This window comes from Protopterus annectens, chromosome 2.part1 (genome assembly GCF_019279795.1).
Source record: "Protopterus annectens isolate FY-2018-M chromosome 2.part1, PAN1.0, whole genome shotgun sequence".
NCBI lineage: Eukaryota > Metazoa > Chordata > Ceratodontiformes > Protopteridae > Protopterus > Protopterus annectens.
Window position 1 is genome coordinate 79,688,863 of NC_056729.1, and position 22,126 is coordinate 79,710,988.

Sequence of the window (22,126 nt, forward strand, 5' to 3'; positions counted from 1 at the left end):
AAACTGAGAAATTGGAGGCTCTGTTTTATGGATATGGATAGCAAGATACAAGCAGTTAAAATGGTTTTCGTCCCAAAGACATGCTGTAGGTGGATTGGACACTAAATTGGCCCTAGGCATGAGTGTGCGCGTGTGTGCCTTCTGTGGAAGGTTGGGTGCTGGGCTGGCAACTCAACATCGTAAAACTCCATTGACAATCATGAGCGGACAGGTGATCCGCTGTGGCGAACCCTAACCGGGAAAAGCCGAAAGAAGAAGAAGAAGTTTTATACACAGGTCAGGCATAGTTTTATCAGCCAGAGCAAAAGTTGTGGATAGCAATTAATAATGAGCTGAAGACTTTTATCTGGGAGATGGAAGACAGCAGGAGTCAAGTGGGAAAAGCTGATACGTCCAGTAGAACAAGGCGGTTTGGGATTACCCAATTTGAAGGGGTATTTCAGAGGTACACAGTTAAGGTTCCTCTATGTAGCACAAGCAGAAAGCTATAATTCAAAGTAGAAAGGGATGATGACAAAATGGGAGAAGCTCAAGAAAGAAGAAGAGACTGGGATTTTGGATGCAGATCATTGAGGAGTGTAACAATAACCATACTGAATATTATATTCATAAAGTAGCAGAAAGTATCTAAGAACTAAGACAATATGGTAATGGAGAAAGGAGATTCTGCCTATAGGGATGATTGTAATTAGGGATACAGACAATGGATAAAAAAGGTCTGGAATTTATTGGAGAAAACTGGCAAAAGAACCAAGATATTGGGAGAAAATTAATTACAGAAGGAAAGGTAATAGAATGGGAAGAGGCCAAGAATTTATTTGGACTGCAGGCTAGAGATTGCCTTCCCTATCAATGATTGATATCAGAGTATAGGCAAAGAGAAGGAAATAGGGGAATTCTAAGCAAGCGACTAGCGTAGGTAGTAGCATTGCTCACCCTGTTTCCATCTAATGTGGTGGAAGTCTTGGGTTTACACCAGTGTGGGTTAAATGCCCTGTTTAACTTGATTAATTTTTATGGTATAATTTTGTTACAGTGGAATCAAGCTCATCAGTTGATGAGGGCAAACCTCAGTTTTGCCAAGGTTATTAACACTATTCTTCAGAAGTTGGTTTTGCAGACTCTATCTTGGTTAAATGAAGACTTTTAACACTGTAATTCAGAATATGGTTGTACAGAGTTTATCTAGGTTAAATGCTGATGAGTTTATTGCAAACTGCATATAGCCCTCGATTAGTGATGCTCATCATCAAGGAATATGTGAACCGAGGGATTCACCAGGACTCTGTACTGGGGCCATACCTGTTTAATACGTTCAGGTCATCATTACCGATTATGTGAAAGCCTTGGTTCTGAAAATATGCTGACAAGCCAAAAGTAAGCATGGTAGTAAAATAAGCCAATAACCATGGCAGGTTTCAACACCTATGAGATGCATTGTTTGAGTGGTAAGTGCTATGAAGTCTTAATTTAATGTTAAGATGTACAGAGTAATGTATTTTGAGAGCAGTAATGAGTATAGGTATGCAGTCAACATTTTTATGGCTAAGGTACGTAGATTTTGCTTTTTTTTTTTTTATACAAAGTATATGACCAAAGTAAACCATCAGGATTCTCAGTCAAATGACCCTGTACTGTGGTAGATTAACAATGTCCTCCATTAAGTACACTTTCTCCACAGATTCCCACTGCAGATTTGTGATCACCAATCCAGCAATTCAGGCTGGTTTTAAAGGTTCCTTGGGAAGTACACTGTTTGGTAGGTAAGAACAGCGTATTCCAGAAACTGGGTATACATTGGATTTGACATCAATGGATACCATTTCGTGTTGTAGATATGGTATTATAGGTTTAGGTCTCTAGAACATGTGTTTGTTTTACCACTGGTTCTGTTTATGGGAAGGAGTTCAAATAGTGCTGGACTCATTCATAACATGGAAGCTAAGCAGAGATCATTCCTCAGGAGTCTGTATCACACTGAGTAGAGGGCCAAGGCTTTTACTTTTATCAGTGTAGCTAAGGGTAATGAGGCTTGATAATAATGCCTATTTGTTAATCGGGTAGGCCCACTGAGCACAGAATCTCTTTTCAGCGGCAATCTAGGAGCAATGTCTGGTTAAGTGGCTTGCTCTGTGTCACAAAATAGGCAAGTGAGGTCTGACAGAATCAAACCCTGTACCACAGGAACTATATCTTAAAACCTTAATCCTCTGCACTGACTTACAAACTATAAGACTTGAGATCTTTTTGGTGAGAAAACACTGAGGTCTGTCAAGGTGGTTTGGGTGCTTAGTGAGGTACATCTGAAGGGTATATTGTATTCAATGATGGGCCTAATAAGGCATGAATAAAGCGGGAATATAACTTCTTTGGACCCAAATGAGAATACCATTAAGTTAATGTTGGGCAAGGTCCAAGGATTTTCTAACCACCACAGTGAAATGATGGTCAAAGGAGAATCCAGTATCACCATAATGTATCTACTTCATAACTGTGTCAAATTTAAGTGGAATGTTATCTGTGTGCTTAGCAGTAGTGAAGCTAGATTTATTAAAGGAAACTATACTGCATTTCTTGGTGTTGAGGATAAGGAAGCATTTGTTTGATCCTGCCTTTGCTGGCTAAATTGAGTATCAGAACTGGTTAACCATGATCAGTTGAAATCAGCTTTTATGTCACAGAAATGTATACCAAAGATTAGGGGACCCAGCAAAAAGCCTGGTAGGGTGCCTGGTGACATTCTTCTGTTTAGGTTCATAGGTTGGTACTAGGCTATTGGCCCTAGGGCCTATACATGCCTAGCCATAACAATTCCGTGGATATTTCTTCCCACAATATTTACTTCTCTGGACCCCTGCCTAGCTGGGCAACTGACATGATCCCCAGGGTGAATTTCCTATCTCCCATCCAGTCATCAAGGTTCCTTTTGAAGAGGGCCAAAGAGGCACTCTGCTTGACATCTCTGGGCAGTCTATTCCAGAGAATGGGGAGTCTCTGGGTCAGGAACCTATCTCTCTAGCATGTTTTGTTCATTATGATGACAAGGTTTAGATCCCTGGAGCCTGTGGCTCTGAGGGATTGGGATTTCTTTAAGTGGAGCATGTCCAACAGCTCAGGGTTTGACATGGCCTTGTATGTTAAGCAGAGATTGCCTCTGAGTAGACGATATGCCACAGAGTATAGCTGGAGTTTTTTTAGACGGTCAGCATATGGCATCTGCTTTAGGCCTGTGATTCTTTTAGTGAGGTATTTCTGTGGGCTTTCCAGCTGTTGCAGATGTCTTGTGAGGTACATACCAAATGGGGAATTATACTCTATAATGAGTCTAATGAGGGATGAGTACAGTGGGACAATGACCTCCTTTTTTCTAGATGAAAAGCCCTTAGTGATGAGGTGTGCCACATAGAAGGATTTCCTGACTGTTGTGGCGATGTGGTTATCGAAAGTGAGACCACTGTCCACCTGTGTCCCTAAGTCTCTCATCACACTTTCAATGTTTAGTGTACTGCCACCTATGTGGTAATTCATGGGTACATGTTTTTTTCCAAAAGGGATAACTATACATTTCTTGGCATTAAGCTTGAGCCCATGGCTCTGGCACCAGGCATCTGTTTCTGTAAGGCCCTTTTGTAGAATATCCACATCATTTGGGGATTCAGTAATGGCTCCCAGTTTGCAGTCATCTGCAAACTTTGTTAGCCAGAGTCCCTTAGTGTTGGCCTGTACTTCAGAGAAGTAGATGCCAAACAAGAGTGGTCCCAGGACTGAACCCTGAGTTACTCCACTTGTCTGGAGCTGGATTTGGACTCGGCTACTTTTACAGTCTGGGTTCTGTCAGTAAGCCAGTTGGCAACCCATCGAGTGACATAGGGATTTATGCCCAGCTTAATAATTTTATCTATGATTCCACAGTTGGGGTTGGGGATGGTATCGAAGACCTTGACAAGGTCCAAATAGGCTGTGTGGACCGCCTTACCCTTGTCCACAGCTCTAGTGACTGATTCGAAGAAGTCAGTCAGGTTCAGGAGACAAGATCGGCCCTTCACAAACCCAAACTTGGTGGGATCCAGTGTTTGAAGGTTGCCAATGTCTTTGTTTATAAGTTCCATGATAATGCGTTCCATGCCCGTGCTGATCAGGCTCGCCAGACTGATAGGATGGTAGTTCCTGGGATCCAAGGTGGATCCCCCCTTATGGAGTGGGATAATTGTAGCTGTGTGCCACTCAGTGGGCTTGAAACCTGAGGTGAGACTATGATTAAACATGACACTTAGGTGAGGTGCCAGTTCATTTCGTAGTTCATGTGGTACACAGCCTGGGATGTCATCTGGTCCCATGGATGCTGTATTCTTAGCTTTGGAGAGTGCGGTTTCTACCTCTGTGGCCGTGATTACCAGAATTTGGCAATCTTTTGGTATTGAGATGGGCCCTTTAGGGGGTGAGAGGGGGGTGAAGTTAGCACTAAATCTATCTGCCAGGATATTGGCAATATCCCTGGGATCAGTATATTTAATGCCATTCTTTTGAAGCTTAGAGCAGATCTGAGCATTGCCATTTGGATTCTTGACATAACTAGAGAATGCCTTGTGGTTGTCTTTGGAATCTTTGGCAATTTTATTTTCATAACTAGTTTTTGAGGATTTTATGATGGATCTCAGCTTCTTACTGAGGCTGGTGAGGGAGTTTTTTGCATCCTGGGATTTTCCTCTTTTCTGCAACAGTTTCTTCCTTCTGTTGTATAGTTTTTTTATAGCAGGGGACTACCAGATTGGCTTCCTTTTTTGGAGGAGTGCATCTTGGTTCTATTTGGGATGGCACGATTCATGCACGAGCGGATGTGCTTGTACAGTGCTTTAGTGTAGGATTCTGCAGTTGAACTTTCAGATCCTGTCTGCATGGATGTCGTGAAGTTTGTCACTTCTGACTTCAGTAGCATGAAGTTGGCTTTGGAGAAGTTTTTTAAGGAGATTTCCTTACTGGGGGGTGGGTGTGGGATAAGGATGTCAAGGGTGATTTGCTTATGGTCAGACCTGACCAATGAGGGGGTGACCAGTGGTGTGGAGCATCTATCTCCCATGTTGGTAATGACCAGGTCTAGGATATTGGAGCCCTTGGTGGGACAATGGATTAGTTGATCCAGGGCATTGGGATTTATGAATTCCAAGAACGGTTGGGAAAAGGAGTTGGTACCTGAGTAGTTTTCCCAGTTAATGGCAGGGTAGTTGAAATCATCCAGTATTAGGGTGTTTGGTTGTAATGGTATGGGTTCTTTCAGACAGCCAGTACCAATCTAGCGAATTTTGGATGAATTATTGTTGAGTTGGGAGAGTTTGCCAGTAATCCCAGCATGAGGGATAATGTCAAAGTAAGCAATGTGTGTAGTCTATGTGCCCCCTAACCATGTGCTCGGTAACACTTTCAAAGAACTTCGCCTGTATGAGCAGGCATGATCTGCCTTTACAAAGTCAAAATGGTGTATATCCAAAGGTGCAAGGTCACCTATATCATTGTTTATTAATTTAGCTGTAATACTTTCCACAGTCTTGTAAATAACACTAGTGAGACTAATTGGCTTGTAATTTCCAGGGTCAGTACAGGGGCTGCCTTAATTCAAGGGCAGTACAACAGCCATTCTCATGAGCTCGGGGACATAACCAGTTGAGAGACTTGGGTTGAAGAGATGATGGAGGAGTTTTGCTAGCTGAGACTTCAGCAGACATCCAAAGATACTGTCAGGAACCATAGGAACAGTGTTTATTTTGGAATGTGTCAAAAGGACTTGCTGAAAATGTATCCCTGGGAATGTGAGAGGGAATGCAGGGGGGCATAGGAGAGGTTAGGTTGGGTGAATCTGGAAGAGAATTTGTCCACAAGAATATTACCAGTGTCCTTGGGTCAGAGAAGGAGATATCATTAGCGATAAGTTCAGTACAGAAATGTAGGCTACTTGAAAGCTTCCTAATGTAGCTGAAGAAGGCCTTATAGTTGTTTGATATAGATGCAATCCTAAGTTCATAGCTGGCCTTAGAATCCTTAATGATAAGTTTGAAATATGTACTTACCAGATTTAAATACATTTTAAAATGATGACGTGGACATTATTTTAGTGATGGACAGGGGCTTTTTCATTTTTTGTTGATGTAGTAGCGCCACCCTATGGTTTTAGTTCTAAACTTAATCCAGCAAGACAGAGGGACTCCAAGATGGCCAGTTTCAGTAAAAAACTTTTGTCGACACCACAAGCACTTTCACAGACTAAGCAGCTTCTTCAGGTAATATCTATCAAACTAAAAAACTAGGTTTAAATACCATATACTGCCTCCCTTGAAAATGCAATAATACAAAGGCAAAAACATTCAGTGTCTTAGGTTTTGCCTTTGTATTATTTGTGTGTGTGTGTGTGTGTGTATATATATATATATATATATATATATATATATATATATATATATATATATATATATAAGAAGAAGAAGGTTGCATATGCATTTTTATGAATTTCTGTACTTAGGTGCTGTACATATGCTTTTATGAGACTTTTTTTTAAATAATTTGAGTGCTTTGATGTCAAATGAGTAATCAAGGGAGGCAGTATATGGTATTTAAACTGAGTTCTTTAGTTTGATAGACATTACCTGAAGAAGCAACTTAGTCTGTGAAACCACTTGTGGTGTCGACAATAAAGGTTTTTTACTGAAACAGGCCGTCTTGAAGTCCCTCTGTCTTGCTGTATTAATTTTTTGGTTTTCTTTACTGGGACTTCTTTACCAGAAAGAGTTGGTATTTGTGTTTGTTCTGCTTAGTTTTAAACTTGCCATTATGCTTACACTAGATTAAGAATGCCTCACAGCATCTACCCAGGAGGGTGTAAAATTCAGAGCAGTAGGCATCAGTGTCAGTTACAAGATTTGCTGGGGAGCTGTAATATTTATGATAATAAGATCAGTAAATAATAATTGGCTATGGAGTAATCCCTGGCTGTAGAGGAGTTAATTAGGTTCACAAAGCAGGTTTTCATAGAAATGATGACATTGAGAAGGTATGATTTGATGGAGAGGATCACAAGTGTGGTGGTACAGTTAAGAGAAATGTTTACGAGTTACAAGGACAAGAGCAAGAAGATTATCACCTCTGGTAGATAGGTGGACAGTTTGGCAAAGTATTTTTACATTGACAAAGTTCAGGAATCTTTGGACATATTTATTGCTGGTAATAAATGTTTGCTAGTTTATGTGCGGATAGTCAAAGTCACTTATTAAAAAAAAGGTATTTGTTTCAACTGTTAATTTTCCAACTAGTTAAGGTATTCTGCATACTCTGTTGGGGTCATAGATGGGGATCTGTATTGGTTATAATGTGATAATTTCATTGAGTGTAACTAGGACTTCAGCCAGTTCCAGATTTGTATCATGCAAAATCTAGGGAGAGAGAATGGGGTTACAAATGAATACTGATACTCCCCCACAGTTGTAGGTGGATGTGAATGGATGGTAGGCACTGTACCCTGGAACGCAGGAAGTTCTAGCCTATTACTACAGTGGAACCAACCTTCTGTAATTACAGTAATTCTGATGTCTTTGAGGTTAAGAAAAGCCTCCGGTTCAGAGATGTTGCTTAGGCTTCTGGCATTCAGCAGTGATACATTGCCACTATTTGTGCGATTATTCATAAACCAAGAAGTGAAAGATGCAGGCCATTCCTGGCCTGTGAGCTGTAACCAATGGCCATGGGTGACCCATTTATTTGACCAGAATATACATGTGAATAATAAACTGACTTGTTAAGATACCCAGTTCAGTTGATTACAGTGTTTTTGTATTATAAATACTGTCTTGCAGTTGTTCATTTCAAAACACTCAAGGGTTTTGTTGCTGTTATATAAATCTTTAGTGAGGCTGCATTTTCAAATACTTTTCCCACTTTTCTTGTTCTGTGATTGATGCCCAGAGTTTAATATGTGTATGATTTTTCACCAAAAAATAATTTTTTGATGGTAAATATGAGATGTTGTGCACTCGTAGAGAATCCAGGTTGGAACGTTATCTCCTTGTCACATAGAATGTGTAAACACATATATAGGATGCAAAATCCTAGATGGACTTTTATGAAGTTTTAAGTCTGTTCAGTAGATAGCATTGAAATATTTATGCTGTAGAAACTGATTTTGCTTTTCTTTGAACCTGAAGTAACTCCAGTGTTAAAATGCATTTCCTGTGGTGGTTACTAGCTGTATGAGAACGTCACAGTTTCAGCCCATCTTGTACAACCATCCTTATTTGATTTTTTATACAGTAAAAGTCTCACTAAATCATACTTTCTGCTCAAAGCAGTATAAGCAGCACCTCTTAACTAGTCTGCTCAACTCTCAGATTTTATGCAGGTTACCCCCATAGCTCTCAACCTTCCATCTCCAAAATGAGGAACACTAGCCCTCATAATGTGGAACAAATGGGCAAAATGTGGAACACATACTAATGGCTTACTAACAATTTCAACTAGGAAGGCCATATGATGGTTAAAATATGCTGGTTTTACTTATAAAGAAGATCTTTTAATGAATTAATATGATTCATTTCTGTTTACCATGGATTTCACTTAAAAAAAATCCTAACACTGAATGTGTGGCACAGTCTTTCAATGTGGAACTTCGAGGAAATTTGAGGAACATGAACTTTTTAAAACCCCAAATGAGGTACGTTCCTCGTAATGAGGTACACTTGAGAGGTGTGGTTACCCCAATGATGGAAGAATCATTTTCACACATTGGGTGCATACAGACCACTTAACTATTACAATAGATCGAATAAATCTGATAGTCTAATCAGTTGTTTGTTTCATTTAAGAAAAGGAAAGTAGTCCTGCTAGTTAAAAAGTAGACTTTCTCGTAAGAGGTGACACATTGAATGCCTTTGTTATGACAAATGCAGTAACCTTCTCTTGCAGTGTAGAGCTGAAGGCCAAGTCTATGACCTGATAGGATGATTCATCCTGTAGTCCATGGTTTGTTTGGCTCAACCTCTGTTTAGCTGTTTGTATGACTGTAAGCAAATTGGTTGACCAGACTTGGCCCCTTTACAAGGTAAAATAAAAACATGTTCACTAGGGCAGTAGCAGTGTCATCATTCTGTATCAGAATGTTTTTCTACAAGATATTTTAGAAGCCAGCACATGGCCTGCTGTGCTCATTTTCACTAAATACTGTAAGTTGTAAGCACATCTGTGTTACAGGTTGTCCTGTAAATGCCTTCCTCCCTTGGGTATGACACTGCTGCTTGGGTTTCAGGGTTTCACCCCAAATACTATGATTTATTATTACATTGACACTCCCTCAGTAAAATAATACAGTTGCGTGTAAATATATTTACCATAACAGTGTATTTTCAAAGTTATCACTGTAACAGTAAAGTTATCCTCCCTGCTTCCCCTGAATAAAATTGTAAATGGTTTCTTTTAACTGTTATTCAGTTTATAGATGCCTTGTTTTCTTAGTTTACATATGAAATGTAATATGATAGCCTGGCATTCTTCATACGCAGTTTTTACATTATTCACATTTACTGTCAAGCTCCCTTTTTTCATTTCCATGTTAATGGGTTAACCATTCATTTGCCTGCCTTTCTGTACTCCTGTTCATTTTCATCTGTTTTTCTCTTCCATGTCCTCTAAATGTACGTTTAATGCATAATTCCATCGCTAATCATTCCAATGACTTTATACTTCATTTTTGACTTATTGCTCTTTTTTCATCACATTTTCTTAATTTTGTCTTTACTGTATTCCTAGCTCTCCTAAATTCATTAGTGCTGCTTTCTATAATTTATAACTTTTTTCATCAAGTCCACCCAAAACTGACCCATCTTGTTACACCTTGTGCATTGCATAAGACACAGTGTCTTTCGAACAACTCACATTTTCCCCTATATGAATAGCGGGCCTTTGGCTGCTGTGAATATTTTATCATGTACCTGTTGTGACTGACAAACACGGATTCAGCAAATCATCCAGCATGTGCCACCTTTTGCTTTCTCTCTGTCTGCGTATGAATCTCACTGTGAGATTTTGGGAGCTTGCCATCTATGCTACACACATTTCCTAAAGTAAGTTGCATTAAATTTGTATTGTGAGCTTGTGAGATAGATCTCACTGTGTATTTTTCCATTTTCAATCCTTACCCTTTTTGTGATTTGTTAATAAAAAAGCATTGTAAACTTTTAATTAAAACATGGCCCAAATAATTTAATGTATCCCTTGATAATATCACCTTAGGGATAGCATGAAGTGCGTCCGTAGACTTTAAAGACATGTCTCTGCACATGCTCTGTCACTGCTGTAGTAATTCCATTAAAGGCTGTGGCTGCACTACAGGATAAACACAGTTTTAAAAGTTTTTCTTAAAGGCAGTGACAAAAATTATTCACCAGTAGGGCAAAATGTATGCTTTGGTACAAAGGGAAAATAATTATTGGTAAATGATATTAGAGGAAGATTACAAAATGGATAAATCCTTCAGTTTTCCTTTTGCTCATTTTCCCCAAATGTAACCCAAAGTTTCTTGTGCAGCTTTTCATTTGCAGAACATACTTAATACAGTGGATCTTGTTTCACATGAAGAGCCCTGAATCCTTCCTTTGTGTAACCCAAGTTTAATCAAATGATTCCACAGAGAGTAGCCATGACTGACAGCTCAAGTACTCCTGACATCCTTTCTCTAGCAGTATGCTTCCAGATGGCAAAGCCTGTGTTGCTTTGATGTAATTAGTGTGACCACAAGAGCATATGCCCACCTTGTATTTCTTCAGGCTGTCAGGACTTCAGTCTGTTCACTTGCATGCATATTTTCTCATTTGCACTTTCTCCTTAAACACAATAGCAGCTTCAGCTTCTCTTTGTAGTATCTGAAATACAAGTTCTGCCCACTACGTGCTGTAGTGGGACTGCTTCATCACTCTGTACCTCCAACTGGGCATCCTCATCTTCTAGATCCATAGCATTTCATACTGTCTTAACACCCCACATTTCCTCAGGTTTCATAATTTGGGCATCCAAGATAGCTCCCAGTTGTAAAAGGACATGTCATCTAGTAAACCTTTCATTACGGTCTCATTCTATGATGTAGCAGATACTTTTTTTTTTTTGTTACTAAATGATAACTGTTAGTGTGTCAAGTCTCCCTACTGAAATGTTAGCACTCAAAATGTCAAGGGCCGACATGGTGAAAAAAAGACTGAAAATCCCGGAGAAGTGAATCTCTAACATGACTCTTTTCCTTTAAACTTCTTTTTTTTTTTACAGGGGGGCAGGCCCCCATACTTGTATACACTAACTCTGAGATTACCATGCCTCAAAGAAAAGGGAATATTTTGGGAAATGGCCATCTCAAACTTGGTACACGTAGGTCTGTTTTTTCGGCTGTTCATTCTTCGTGTTTTGGGACTCGCCGTAGCGGATCCCAATGTTTTGAATGGTTATCATGTGTCACAGTAATGCTGCACATCTAGTACTGCTCTCCTAGATTGATAAGGAATGGAATTTTCTTGGTGGATGGAAGCAATCGCTTCTCATAAAACTGGCACATGCAGTGTCCAAGTGTTATTTGGTCAGCATGTGCATACTAGTCTCTGCCACACGTTCCTTCGCACAGGTGTTGTCTCTATGTAAAGTGCTTCAAGTTAGGAAACACGACAGAGTGATAAGATAGTTTTAAATGTCATTCTTTAATATTACATCCCTAGTTTTAATCTTTTTGTGGATAACTTCAGTAGATCCTTCATGTTCAAAAACACTGGCTGTATTACAGTTCATTGTATGACATTTGTGTTCTGTTCACAGTAAGATCCCTCCTGATATGAATATTCTGCAATTACTAGTATATCAGTAAGCAGATAAAACCATCATTATGGTGAAGTTGCAGTACACAGTCACATTCTGTAAACTGGTACCTCAAAACTTCAGATAGAAAAGTTTTCATGCAGTGGTGTTTTCATTTTCAAAAATTGTAATTAAAATAATTTGGTCTTATCTCTGAACGTAATTAATAACACTGTGCAGTAGCATGGAAAAGATATTGTCATGCAAGCTGGATTCTGATCTGCCAAAGTTAGGAATGTTCAATATTTTCTGTAATGCTGTTGCATTCGTCAGAAGTGGGCCCGCACTCCGGTGATGTCTGCATTGGTTCTGTACCCATCTAAAGGCATAATTACTTTTTATATGTAATAATTTCCTGTACTACGTATGAATGTAATCCAATTAGTAAATGTGTGTAATGTATATTATTTAATGTCTGTTTAGGTATATTACTGAATCAGTGTTTAAAAATGTTTCTAATGTGTTGGAGTTTTTCTCCCCAAGGCCTTCAAGTGAAAAGGGGATTTTGTCTAAACCCAGTTGGACAAAACCAGTAAACAAAAGCAAATTAAAGATAAATAGGTGAATCGTCATAGGACTGTAATATAATCAGTGCTGACATGCTACTTTCCTGTAGCATCACAGACATCATGCCAGTCCTTTGACAGGTTGAAGTAGTCTGTCTGCTTGTCAGCATCGTGGATTTATTTACAACACAATACTTGTTATTTGGAGTTGGAATGTCCATATACTTCCAAAAATTGAGGTGCATTTTACGTGTTAAAAGTAACTCATTCATATGCATGCAAGCAAACATGTACATGTATACATATAATTGTAGACTGTAGAATGGAAAAGCTAGTCACATATACTTTTTTTATTTTTTTAGGTTCCAAGGAGCACCTGGATAACACAGATCTTTGTGAATCAGCTTGCATTGTGGAATACAACAAAACAGTTGATGTCAGCTATCTTAGGTACTTGTGGGAAGCTGAGGCAAGTATCACCAGCTGTCTGAAAGCCTGTTGTGTTTGGTCTGCCCCATATGATGGAGAGAATCCTGATCCTGAAAAATTCCTGCAAGTATTAGCAGAGAACAGCAGTGGTCCCTCCATGTCTTATCTGCACCAGCATACTCCAAAGAGCAGGTTAACGTTAGATGTTACTTCGGCAGGTGAGAAAATGCAGCTGGACCTTGAATGGGATGACAGTTATGACACTGGGATGACACCCGGGTCTGATGAAGAGTTGGCAGATCATCATTATCCCCTAAAAAATGTAGGCGATCAGCCTCCTCCTCCTGTAGATCCACCAAAGCACATTCAGGAAATGAAGAAAAATGCAATAATGCTTGTCAAGGGATCGTACATTGAAGACTCTGACTTTCAAGATGATGTTATTGTTTATAGGTTGTGTGCTGAGAAGGACTGTCAAGATACAGTTTGTAATAGTCCTGTTAAAACAAGCATTCCTTTGGATAATACAAACACAGAGAAAGACATACCTGCAGCCAATGGACCAGTAGCTCATTTAAACTCTGCAGTTGTCTTAGAAGAACAGAATGAAAAAAACACAAATTTGAATGTAGTTGTAGAAACGGAACACCCGAATGAGAAAAACATAAACTTGAATCAGTTGGTGGAAAAGGAGAAGCTGAATCTGCAAACTGTAAAATCTGACTTAGAACAGGAGACAGAGGCTGAGCCTGATCATAACTTAAATTTGAGAGCTCCAAGTCCAGACAGTGAGGACATCATCACACAGTATGATGATCTTATCAAGGACTTGGACTCTAATCCCACCAACCTGGAAGAGTTGAAACCTGTTTTACCTGAACTAATAACACCAATGGATGAAGAAGAAGATGATTTTGATAGATTTTCTGTTGGTTCTCCTCAAGAAAGAGTGCCTTCACCCTTTGGACCTAAAAGTCCCATATTTTCTAACAATCCAGCCAGGATACAGGGGATACCTTTCACAGGTGAGAACAGAATGACATTAAATTTACTGTGAGGTAAGTTTACATGTCATAAGTAAACGTTGCTCAGTTAAACTGTCTTAGCACACTGTTCACTGAGCCCTTCTTAGTATTGTATACTCATCACTAGTTAAAGTTCTCCTAAAAGCTCTGTTACGGCATAACAGATTATCTGTATATTGTTTGACATTTTAGGATTAGCTTAAGTAAATTAAGTATAATTCATGTAAGTGGGATGTTAGCGGCAGAAAATTTGAATTTGTATGCAATATTGCTTTTAATATCTCCACTTCTAATTTTAGCCACATCATCTCCAAAAAAAAAACTGGGTTGATAAAAGTTCAGTTTACTCATATATGTCTCATTTATGTCCATTTACCCTTCTGTAGAAATGTCAGCTGGTTTTCTGTTTGCATCAGATTTACTTCCACGATTTCTGAAGCATTAGTAAACCAGTTTACAAACTATCTACAAATTTATATTGGTGAAAGAACAGACTTCAATAATACAACCTAGTTAACTGTACAGTTTGAGGTACTTTAGGTAGTGATCATTTTAGTGGTAAAATATCTGAAGTGCATATTCCTTCAGAAATTACTGCAAGAGTTACAATGAATGGTATGTAATGAATAATAGTATTGGTGCTGATTAATAACTGTCAAGATGTTCTTCATCTCACATTGCTGCAGTCCTTACACTTGGGTAGTCCGCTGTCCTCGGTCGGCCCGAATATCAAAGTATAAGGCTGACGTCGGTCAAGGCGCATTTGACTGACATCAGGACGTCAGGGTACAAATGCGCATGACCGACGTCATATCCTCAGTCTTTTTTGCCGCATGGTCCGATGCAGAAGCAGCATTGCAAGTGCCGGTTGGCGTTCTGAGATTTTTCGATTTCGAAGTTTCAGGCCGAGTTCAAAGTTGGCTAAGTACCCCGTTAGAATATTTTAGTTTTTTCTTGCCTCAGTGATTTACCGGATGTCAGAAAAAGTCAATAATTGCATTTCTTGTGGGAAACAGATACTGCATAGAGATTATCATACTTTGTGTATTCCTTGCTTAGGGCCTGAGCACGACGTTGTTGGCTGCCGCTCTTGTGCTAGATTTAATAAACGCACTATAAAGAAAAGGTTGGATTGTGCAAGGTTAGTCTTTGGGAAGCAGTGCAATTATAAAATGCCGTTGGATGCTCCGACGCCCGCTTCTTCGAAGAAGCGCAAGGACAAAGCAGTTAAGCCTAGGCTAGAAGAACCGTCTGTACCGGACGCCGGTTCTTTAGAGGTGTCGGTGGAGCCGGTGGCTCTACCGGAGGTTTCTTTGTGTTCCCAGGGTGAGACTTTATTATTGCAAGATGTGGCCTCTCAGGAGGCAAGTCAGGCTGAGGGGGCTTCTCAGGTTACTATACTCCCCTCCCTTCCTAGGGTGGCTAGGCCCTCTCCTTCTGTTTCAAAGGCTTCTCCCAGGGGCAGGCCAGGTTTAGCTTCAGTTGGTGTTACCCCTAGCTCTTCAGGAACTGTGCCCAAGAAGCATATGCTTAAAATGGCAGAAGATTTGATTACTTTGATTAGGGGTTCTATGCCCCCTCCTGATAAGAGACCTAGGATGGAGCCTGAGCTGGGGGGTTTTGAGCAGGCTTCAGATGTTTCAGAGTCTTCGGCTGAAGACTTGCAGGAGTACTCTCCTTATTCTGATTCTGATGTGGATGATTCTACTCCTTCTGCTTCTCCTCCTGAGGATTTTTCTTTTTCAGAAACTCTTCATTCCATGAGGGAGCATTTTAAGTGGGAAGGTCAAGACTTCTCGGATTCCAGGAAAAGGCTTAGGGAATTTTTGTTTTTACCCCAGCATAGGCCTTTGGCTATACCTCCTGTTTTGGATGTAGTGGAAGATGTTTTTCAGAGGCTTCTCTTAATCCTGATTCTTTGCCTCCTGCTCCTGTTAAGCCGGATAGGTATTACAGGGTGCCTGAAGCTCATAAGTATCTTTTTAAGAGTCCTAGGGTGGACCCAGAAACTGTTAGCCAGGGGCCTAAAGGTGTTAAGGCTTCTGTTGTAAAGAATCCGGTTCCTGCAGACAAAGAGGCTAGGGCCTTGGATAGATGGGGAAAGAAAGTTTATACTTCTTCCACTCTTGCTATGAGGGCTTTGAATTGCCAGTTTCACATGTTGAAATACCAAAACTATCTCCTTTCACAATTGAAGTCTAAGGTTGATGCTCTGGCAGTAGGTATTGATTGTAAAGAGTTGCAAGATTTAGTACATGTTTCTGAACAGGTGGGTAAGCATTCTTTGCAATGTGGTTTTGATGCTGTACAGGCCTCGTCTAGGGTGGCTGCCACTGGGTCAGTTCTTCGCAGACACGCCTGGCTAAGGGATCAAAATTTGTCTGAACATGTTAAAACAAGGATTTTAGATACTCCTTTACAATCTGACGTGTTGTTTGGTCCTCCTGTTGAGGCAGTTTTAAAGAAAATGGAAGACAAGGCTAAGTCTATGCAGACTGTTAAAGATTTTTTGCAGGTCCAGCCTCCAAAGTTTAGTAGAAATTGGCCTACTAAGGGGTTGACGTATCCTTCTTATGATTCCCAGTCTAGGGGTAGATCTAGACGTGGTAGGGGCAGAGCTCAGGGCTCTTTCAGGCCTAGAACAGGGAGTTCTCCTGCACAGTCTTCAGGTGAGGGCAGGGGTCAGTCCTTTCGTAAACAGACCCAATGACCTACCTTTTCAGCTGCCAGAGCCTTCTCGTCTGGCAGCACCTTTGGGAGGAAGGTTGGCACTTTTCAAAGAAAATTGGAATTTAATTACCCAAGACAGATGGGTATTGGATATCATACACCACGGTTACAGGTTTTATTTCCATACCTTGCCTCCTTTCAAAGGCATGCCAGATGTTCCTCCTCAACAAAGAATAGAGGCTCACAAGCAAGTTTCTCTGTTACTCCAAATAGGGGCCATACAGCCGGTTCCTATGCCAGAAGTGGGCCTAGGATTTTATTCTCGCCTGTTCCTAGTACCAAAGAAGGGGAACACGTGGAGACCAATTTTGGATTTATCTACCCTCAACACTTATCTGGACATTCCCAAGTTCAAAATGTTGACGTTACAGTAGCTTTTACCTTTGCTGGGCAAAGATCATTGGATGGTAACCTTGGATCTCAAGGAGGCTTACCTTCATGTTCCTATCAGACTAAGTTGCAGGAAGTATCTGCGTTTTCAAGCTGGGACTTCTCACTATCAGTTCTCTGCATTGCCCTTTGGCTTATCTACTGCGCCCAGAGTGTTCACGAAAGTTCTGGCTCCAGTGATAGCTTTCTTCAGGCTAAAAGGAATACAGATCTATCCTTATTTGGACGACTGCCTGATTCTGGCTCAAGGAAGGGAAGAGCTTCTTCATCATTTGGAATATGTGATAGCAGTGCTAAGATGCCTGGGGTATTCTGTGAACGAAATAAAGTCCAGTCTAGTACCCTCTCAGGACATGTGCTTTCTGGGTGTGAGACTGAATACAGCATCCCAGATGGCCTTTTAACCCCGGACAAACAAAAGAGTCTATCCCTTTACTTCCATCAGCTATCTCATCAGTCCGGGCTGACTGCAAGGACAGTCCTTCAAGCCTTAGGGTTCATGGCATCTTTTATTCTGGTGCTTCCCAATGCCAAACTGCATATGAGGAAGCTGCAATGGTATCTCAAAAATGTATGGACACAGCACTGCCAGGATCTAGACACTGTCATTCAAATAATACCTTGCATTCAAAAGGAATTTTTGTGGTGGGCTCAGGAATGTCACCTAAACAAGGGACTCTCTGTGACCCGGCCAGAGGCGAGTCAGATTTTAACGACAGATGCCTCAGACAAAGCTTGGGGAGCTCATATAAATGGAAAGTGGATACAAGACAAGTGGCCTGCCAGACTACAACATCTACATATCAACCTGAAGGAGATGTTAGCAGTCCAGTTTGCATTAATAGCTTTCAAGGATTTACTTCTTCCAGGGCAGGTGTTGATTCTAACAGACAACACAACTGTCATGTGGTACATCAACAAGCAAGGGGGAACGCATTCTTATCCTCTATGCAGGCAAGCAATGATTTTGTGGGAGACTGCTATCAGTTTACAGCTCAATCTTCAGGCAAGGTTTCTGCCAGGAGCACAGAACTCCTTAGCAGATGTGTTGAGCAGGCAATTATGGATCCCCACGAGTGGAAATTGGATCCTCATGTATTTCAGAAATTGACAGTGTCATGGGGAACTCCAGATATAGATCTGTTCGCTTCTCCACTAAACCATCAGCTGCCAAAGTTTTGCACAAAAAGGTTTCATCCCACAGCTTGGAAAGTGGACGCTCTTTCTTTCAATTGGAGCAATCTTCATGTGTATGCCTTTCCTCCTTTGCCTCTCCTCCCAAAGGTACTTCTAAAGGTCAGACAGGACAAACCAAGGATGATTTTAATAGCTCCAGATTGGCCTCGACAGCACTGGTACCCATTACTGAGAAGTCTGGTACGGAAGCCTCCATGGCCTTTGCCTTCGATTTCACACCTGTTGTCACAGGAGGACAGCCATTTGCTGAATGTCAAACTTCACTCTCTTCACCTAACGGCCTGGCATATTCTGTTTTGAACCATAGAGGGTCTCAACTTCCACAACAAGTTTTGAATGTGATTTTGGAAGCTAGAAGGCCTAGTACAAGGAAAGTGTACGCAGATAAATGGAAGAGATTTTTATTTTGGAGTGCAGCAAAAGATTTTGATGTTTCTGAGCCTAATTTGAGTGTGGCTCTTCAATATCTTACTGAGTTACTGGACAAAGGTTTGTCTTTCTCTTCTATTAAGGTTCATGCTGCAGCAATTTCGGCTCACTATGATTGTGTCCCACCATTGTTTTCTCATCCTTTGTTCAAGCAATTTCTTAGAGGGCAAAGAATATAAGACCCCACGAAGAGCTCCTACTCCTGCTTGGGATCTCAATTTTGTGTTGGAGAAACTCACTCTACAACCTTTTGAGCCTGCAGCTACTTCTGAGTTGAAATATTTATCATGGAAGACTGCTTTTGTTGGCAATTACCTCTGCAAGAAGGGTTTCTGAATTGCAGGCCCTTATGGCGGTTGAGCCTTTCTTGATTTTCCATAAGGATAGGGTATCATTACGTACTAATCCTTCCTTTATGCCTAAGGTGGTTTCTAGTGTGGCTTTAAACCAAACTATTCATTTGCCTACTTTTTATGCATATCCCCAAAATAAAGGGAAAAGATTTTGCACACTTTAGATGTACACAGGCAGTTGCGTTATTATTTGGACAGAACTAAAGGGTTTAGGCAGTCTCAGCAGTTGTTTGTTTCTTTTGCTTTGAGTTCTCAGGGCAAGCCTGTGTCAAAACAAACTATTTCTAAGTGGATTGGGTTTTGCATTGCTTTCTGTTATTCCCATCATGGCAAGGAGATTCCAGCTGGGATTAGGCCTCATTCCACTAGGGCTACTGCCACATCAACAGCTTTTTTGAGGGGAGTGGCAACCAAGGATATTTTGGAGGCAGCTACTTGGAGTTCAGTGCATACTTTCTCTAGGCATTATCACCTGCCACTTTACTCTAAATCCAGGGCTGGTTTTGCCACTGCTGTTTTGCAGGGCATTTTGGCAGCTCCTGCTTCCTTGTAGTTAGCCATCCTCCCTTACCTCTGCTTTGGGATTCTACCCAAGTGTAAGGACTGCAGCAATGTGAGATGAAGAACATAGTACAGTTTTGTACCTACCATAAATGTAGATGTTCGAAGATCTACATTGCTGCAGTCCAATTTACCCTCCCTCCTTCCCCTCTGTAGTTAGAGGCGGTTGTGTGGGTTGGGTTGTACATATTGTGTATTTTGTATATATTGTACATATAGTTAGTGCAAGGGTGGTTGGTTGGTTGTTTGCTGTCTTTTGGTTTTGACCTTTATTTTTAGGGTCTTCTGACATCTGGGGCAAGAAAAGACTGAGGATATGACGTCGGTCATGCGCATTTGTACCCTGACGTCCTGATGTCAGTCAAATGCGCCTTGACCGACGTCAGCCTTATACTTTGATATTCGGGCTGACCGAGGACAGCGGACTACCCAAGTGTAAGGACTGCAGCAATGTGGATCTTCGAACATCTACATTTATGGTAGGTACAAAACTGTACTTTCTCTGTTAGGAATGACATTTCATGAAATGCTCCTGTAGAATATAAACATTAGAAATAAGAAAAATCCAATAATGTGTTTAGTCCACCAAAGGTTACCCATGCTGATAACACTTGTAGACCTCATTCTCCATATCTGATGTAGGCCAGTGTGCCTCTGCATAATAGTTCTAATAGTGGTATGTGTATATGCACATGTACGTGTGTGTTTTTCATGTGTGTGTGTGTGTATATATATATATATATATATATATATATATATATATATATATATATATATACCTTTATATTGCCAATAGCCACATCCCCGAAACAGCTTCCACGAACTGCAATGTGTGACTTCTCAAAACCGTGAACACCGATGTTCCGAATAACAAAATCTTGCCTCTTTTTTGACGCATGGTAGCACTCATTTCAGCTGTGGAGCAGTCGAAAATGTCAACATTCGATGTTTCTTTGAAGTTTAGAGAATTCAGCTGGACAAAAAAACCACGGAAACAGTTTGCGTATGTGCACATTCATCCGATGTGCTTTTGGCAATATAAAAGTAAGCAATATATAAATATATATATATATATATATATATATATATATATATATATATATATATATATATATATATATATATATATATATATAGACACATATATAGATATGTATAGATATAGATATATGGTAAGATGAGATCTCATATAAAAGGGAAAATAAAAAATACTTCCAGTACATTTGTTTGTAGACTAATTTTTTTCAACATCTACCTAACTTAGAATAACAAAATGACCATATAATATCAAACATTTATTTAAAAGCACAATTTGAGATTCAGACATCTAGCAGCACTGCAGCATAGATTTCCATGGAAAAATAAAAGTGTAGAAAAGTTTAGGACATTACGAAACTACACAGGTAACCAAACATCAAGATAGCTGCAAAAAATACTAAGCAGGCATTTCCACTTGCACTTGTGTAATCCTTTTTGGGCCCAGTGTCCCAAACCTCAGTATTAGCACATTGTCCTTTTACAGTAACATGACTTTAATACTTTCACATGCTCTAACACTTCACCTAGGATGTTCACAAACTGTGGATCTCAAACTGCCAGGAGCACAAGAAAGCTTTATTCAAAGTGGGGGTAGCTGCAGTACCCTCCAGACATTCCTTCCTAACATGTCTGACATGTTTCCTGTAACCCAGTCCTTACTTTTCTATGACTTTCTCCTAAACAGAGCAGTATGCAGATGAAACCGAGAAATAACATTAACACAGCTACAGGTAAAATAGCTTATGCTACAGAAATGTACATCGTTAATCTTATCAAAATATCTCTGTATATAACACACACTGATTGAAATTGATTATTTTATTTATTTATTTAACATTTGTTGACCGGGAGAATCCAACTAGGACTGAGCCTATTTTCAGCAGACGCCCGGGGAGAAATGCTTCAGATGCATGTCTTTGGAATGTGGGAGGAAACCAGAGTACCCAGAGGAAACTCACATGAATGCAGGGAGGACATGCAGACTTTACACAGAAGGACAGAAGGCACCCTAGCCGAGAATCGAACCGGAGAACCTCTTGCTGTGAGGCAACAATGTTAAAAACAGCACCACCTCTCATCTTTGGAAGAGTGTATGCTGGAACGATTTGTGCTTTCCTGGTAGTTTTTTTCAAGTTTGTTAGAAGACAGTATGAAGTCCATACCTGTCTTTGAGCCTTTGTTCTCCCTATTCTGTGAGGCTTTGTGTTGGGAGCTTGAGGGATATGATGAGAATCAAGAAATAATAGTTCATTCTTGGGAAATGCATCTATAAATATATTTTTGTTCATCTGTTACACACTGAATAGCCTTTCTTCACTGTTTATTATTTATTATATATGTTATAACCATAAATGTACAGTACAGTCGACATCTTTCATTATTAGATTCAAATTATTTTCACAATTTACCACACGTTATCATTAAAGTAAAAAAGAAAAGAGAGGGGATGGGAGAAAACGTTTATAATTGGAAGAAGATGTGAATACAAGTTTAATTACACATAGGTTAAGATATAAGTAAGTCCTCTCTAACAAATTAATTAATAAATACAAATGTAGATATACTCAAGTAATATTTTCGGATAAGTACTTCTGGAGTA

At 40.0% G+C, this 22,126-nt stretch overlaps 1 protein-coding gene across 1 annotated transcript in view; it reads left to right on the plus strand.

The window, feature by feature from the left end:
• FHIP1A (FHF complex subunit HOOK interacting protein 1A) overlaps positions 1 to 22,126 on the plus strand; it is a 990,350-nt gene that overhangs the window by 754,114 nt on the left and 214,110 nt on the right. The window contains exon 10 of the mRNA XM_044062036.1: positions 12,737 to 13,828. Coding sequence (XP_043917971.1) covers positions 12,737 to 13,828 — 1,092 coding nt within the window. The remainder of the gene's footprint in view (positions 1 to 12,736; positions 13,829 to 22,126) is intronic.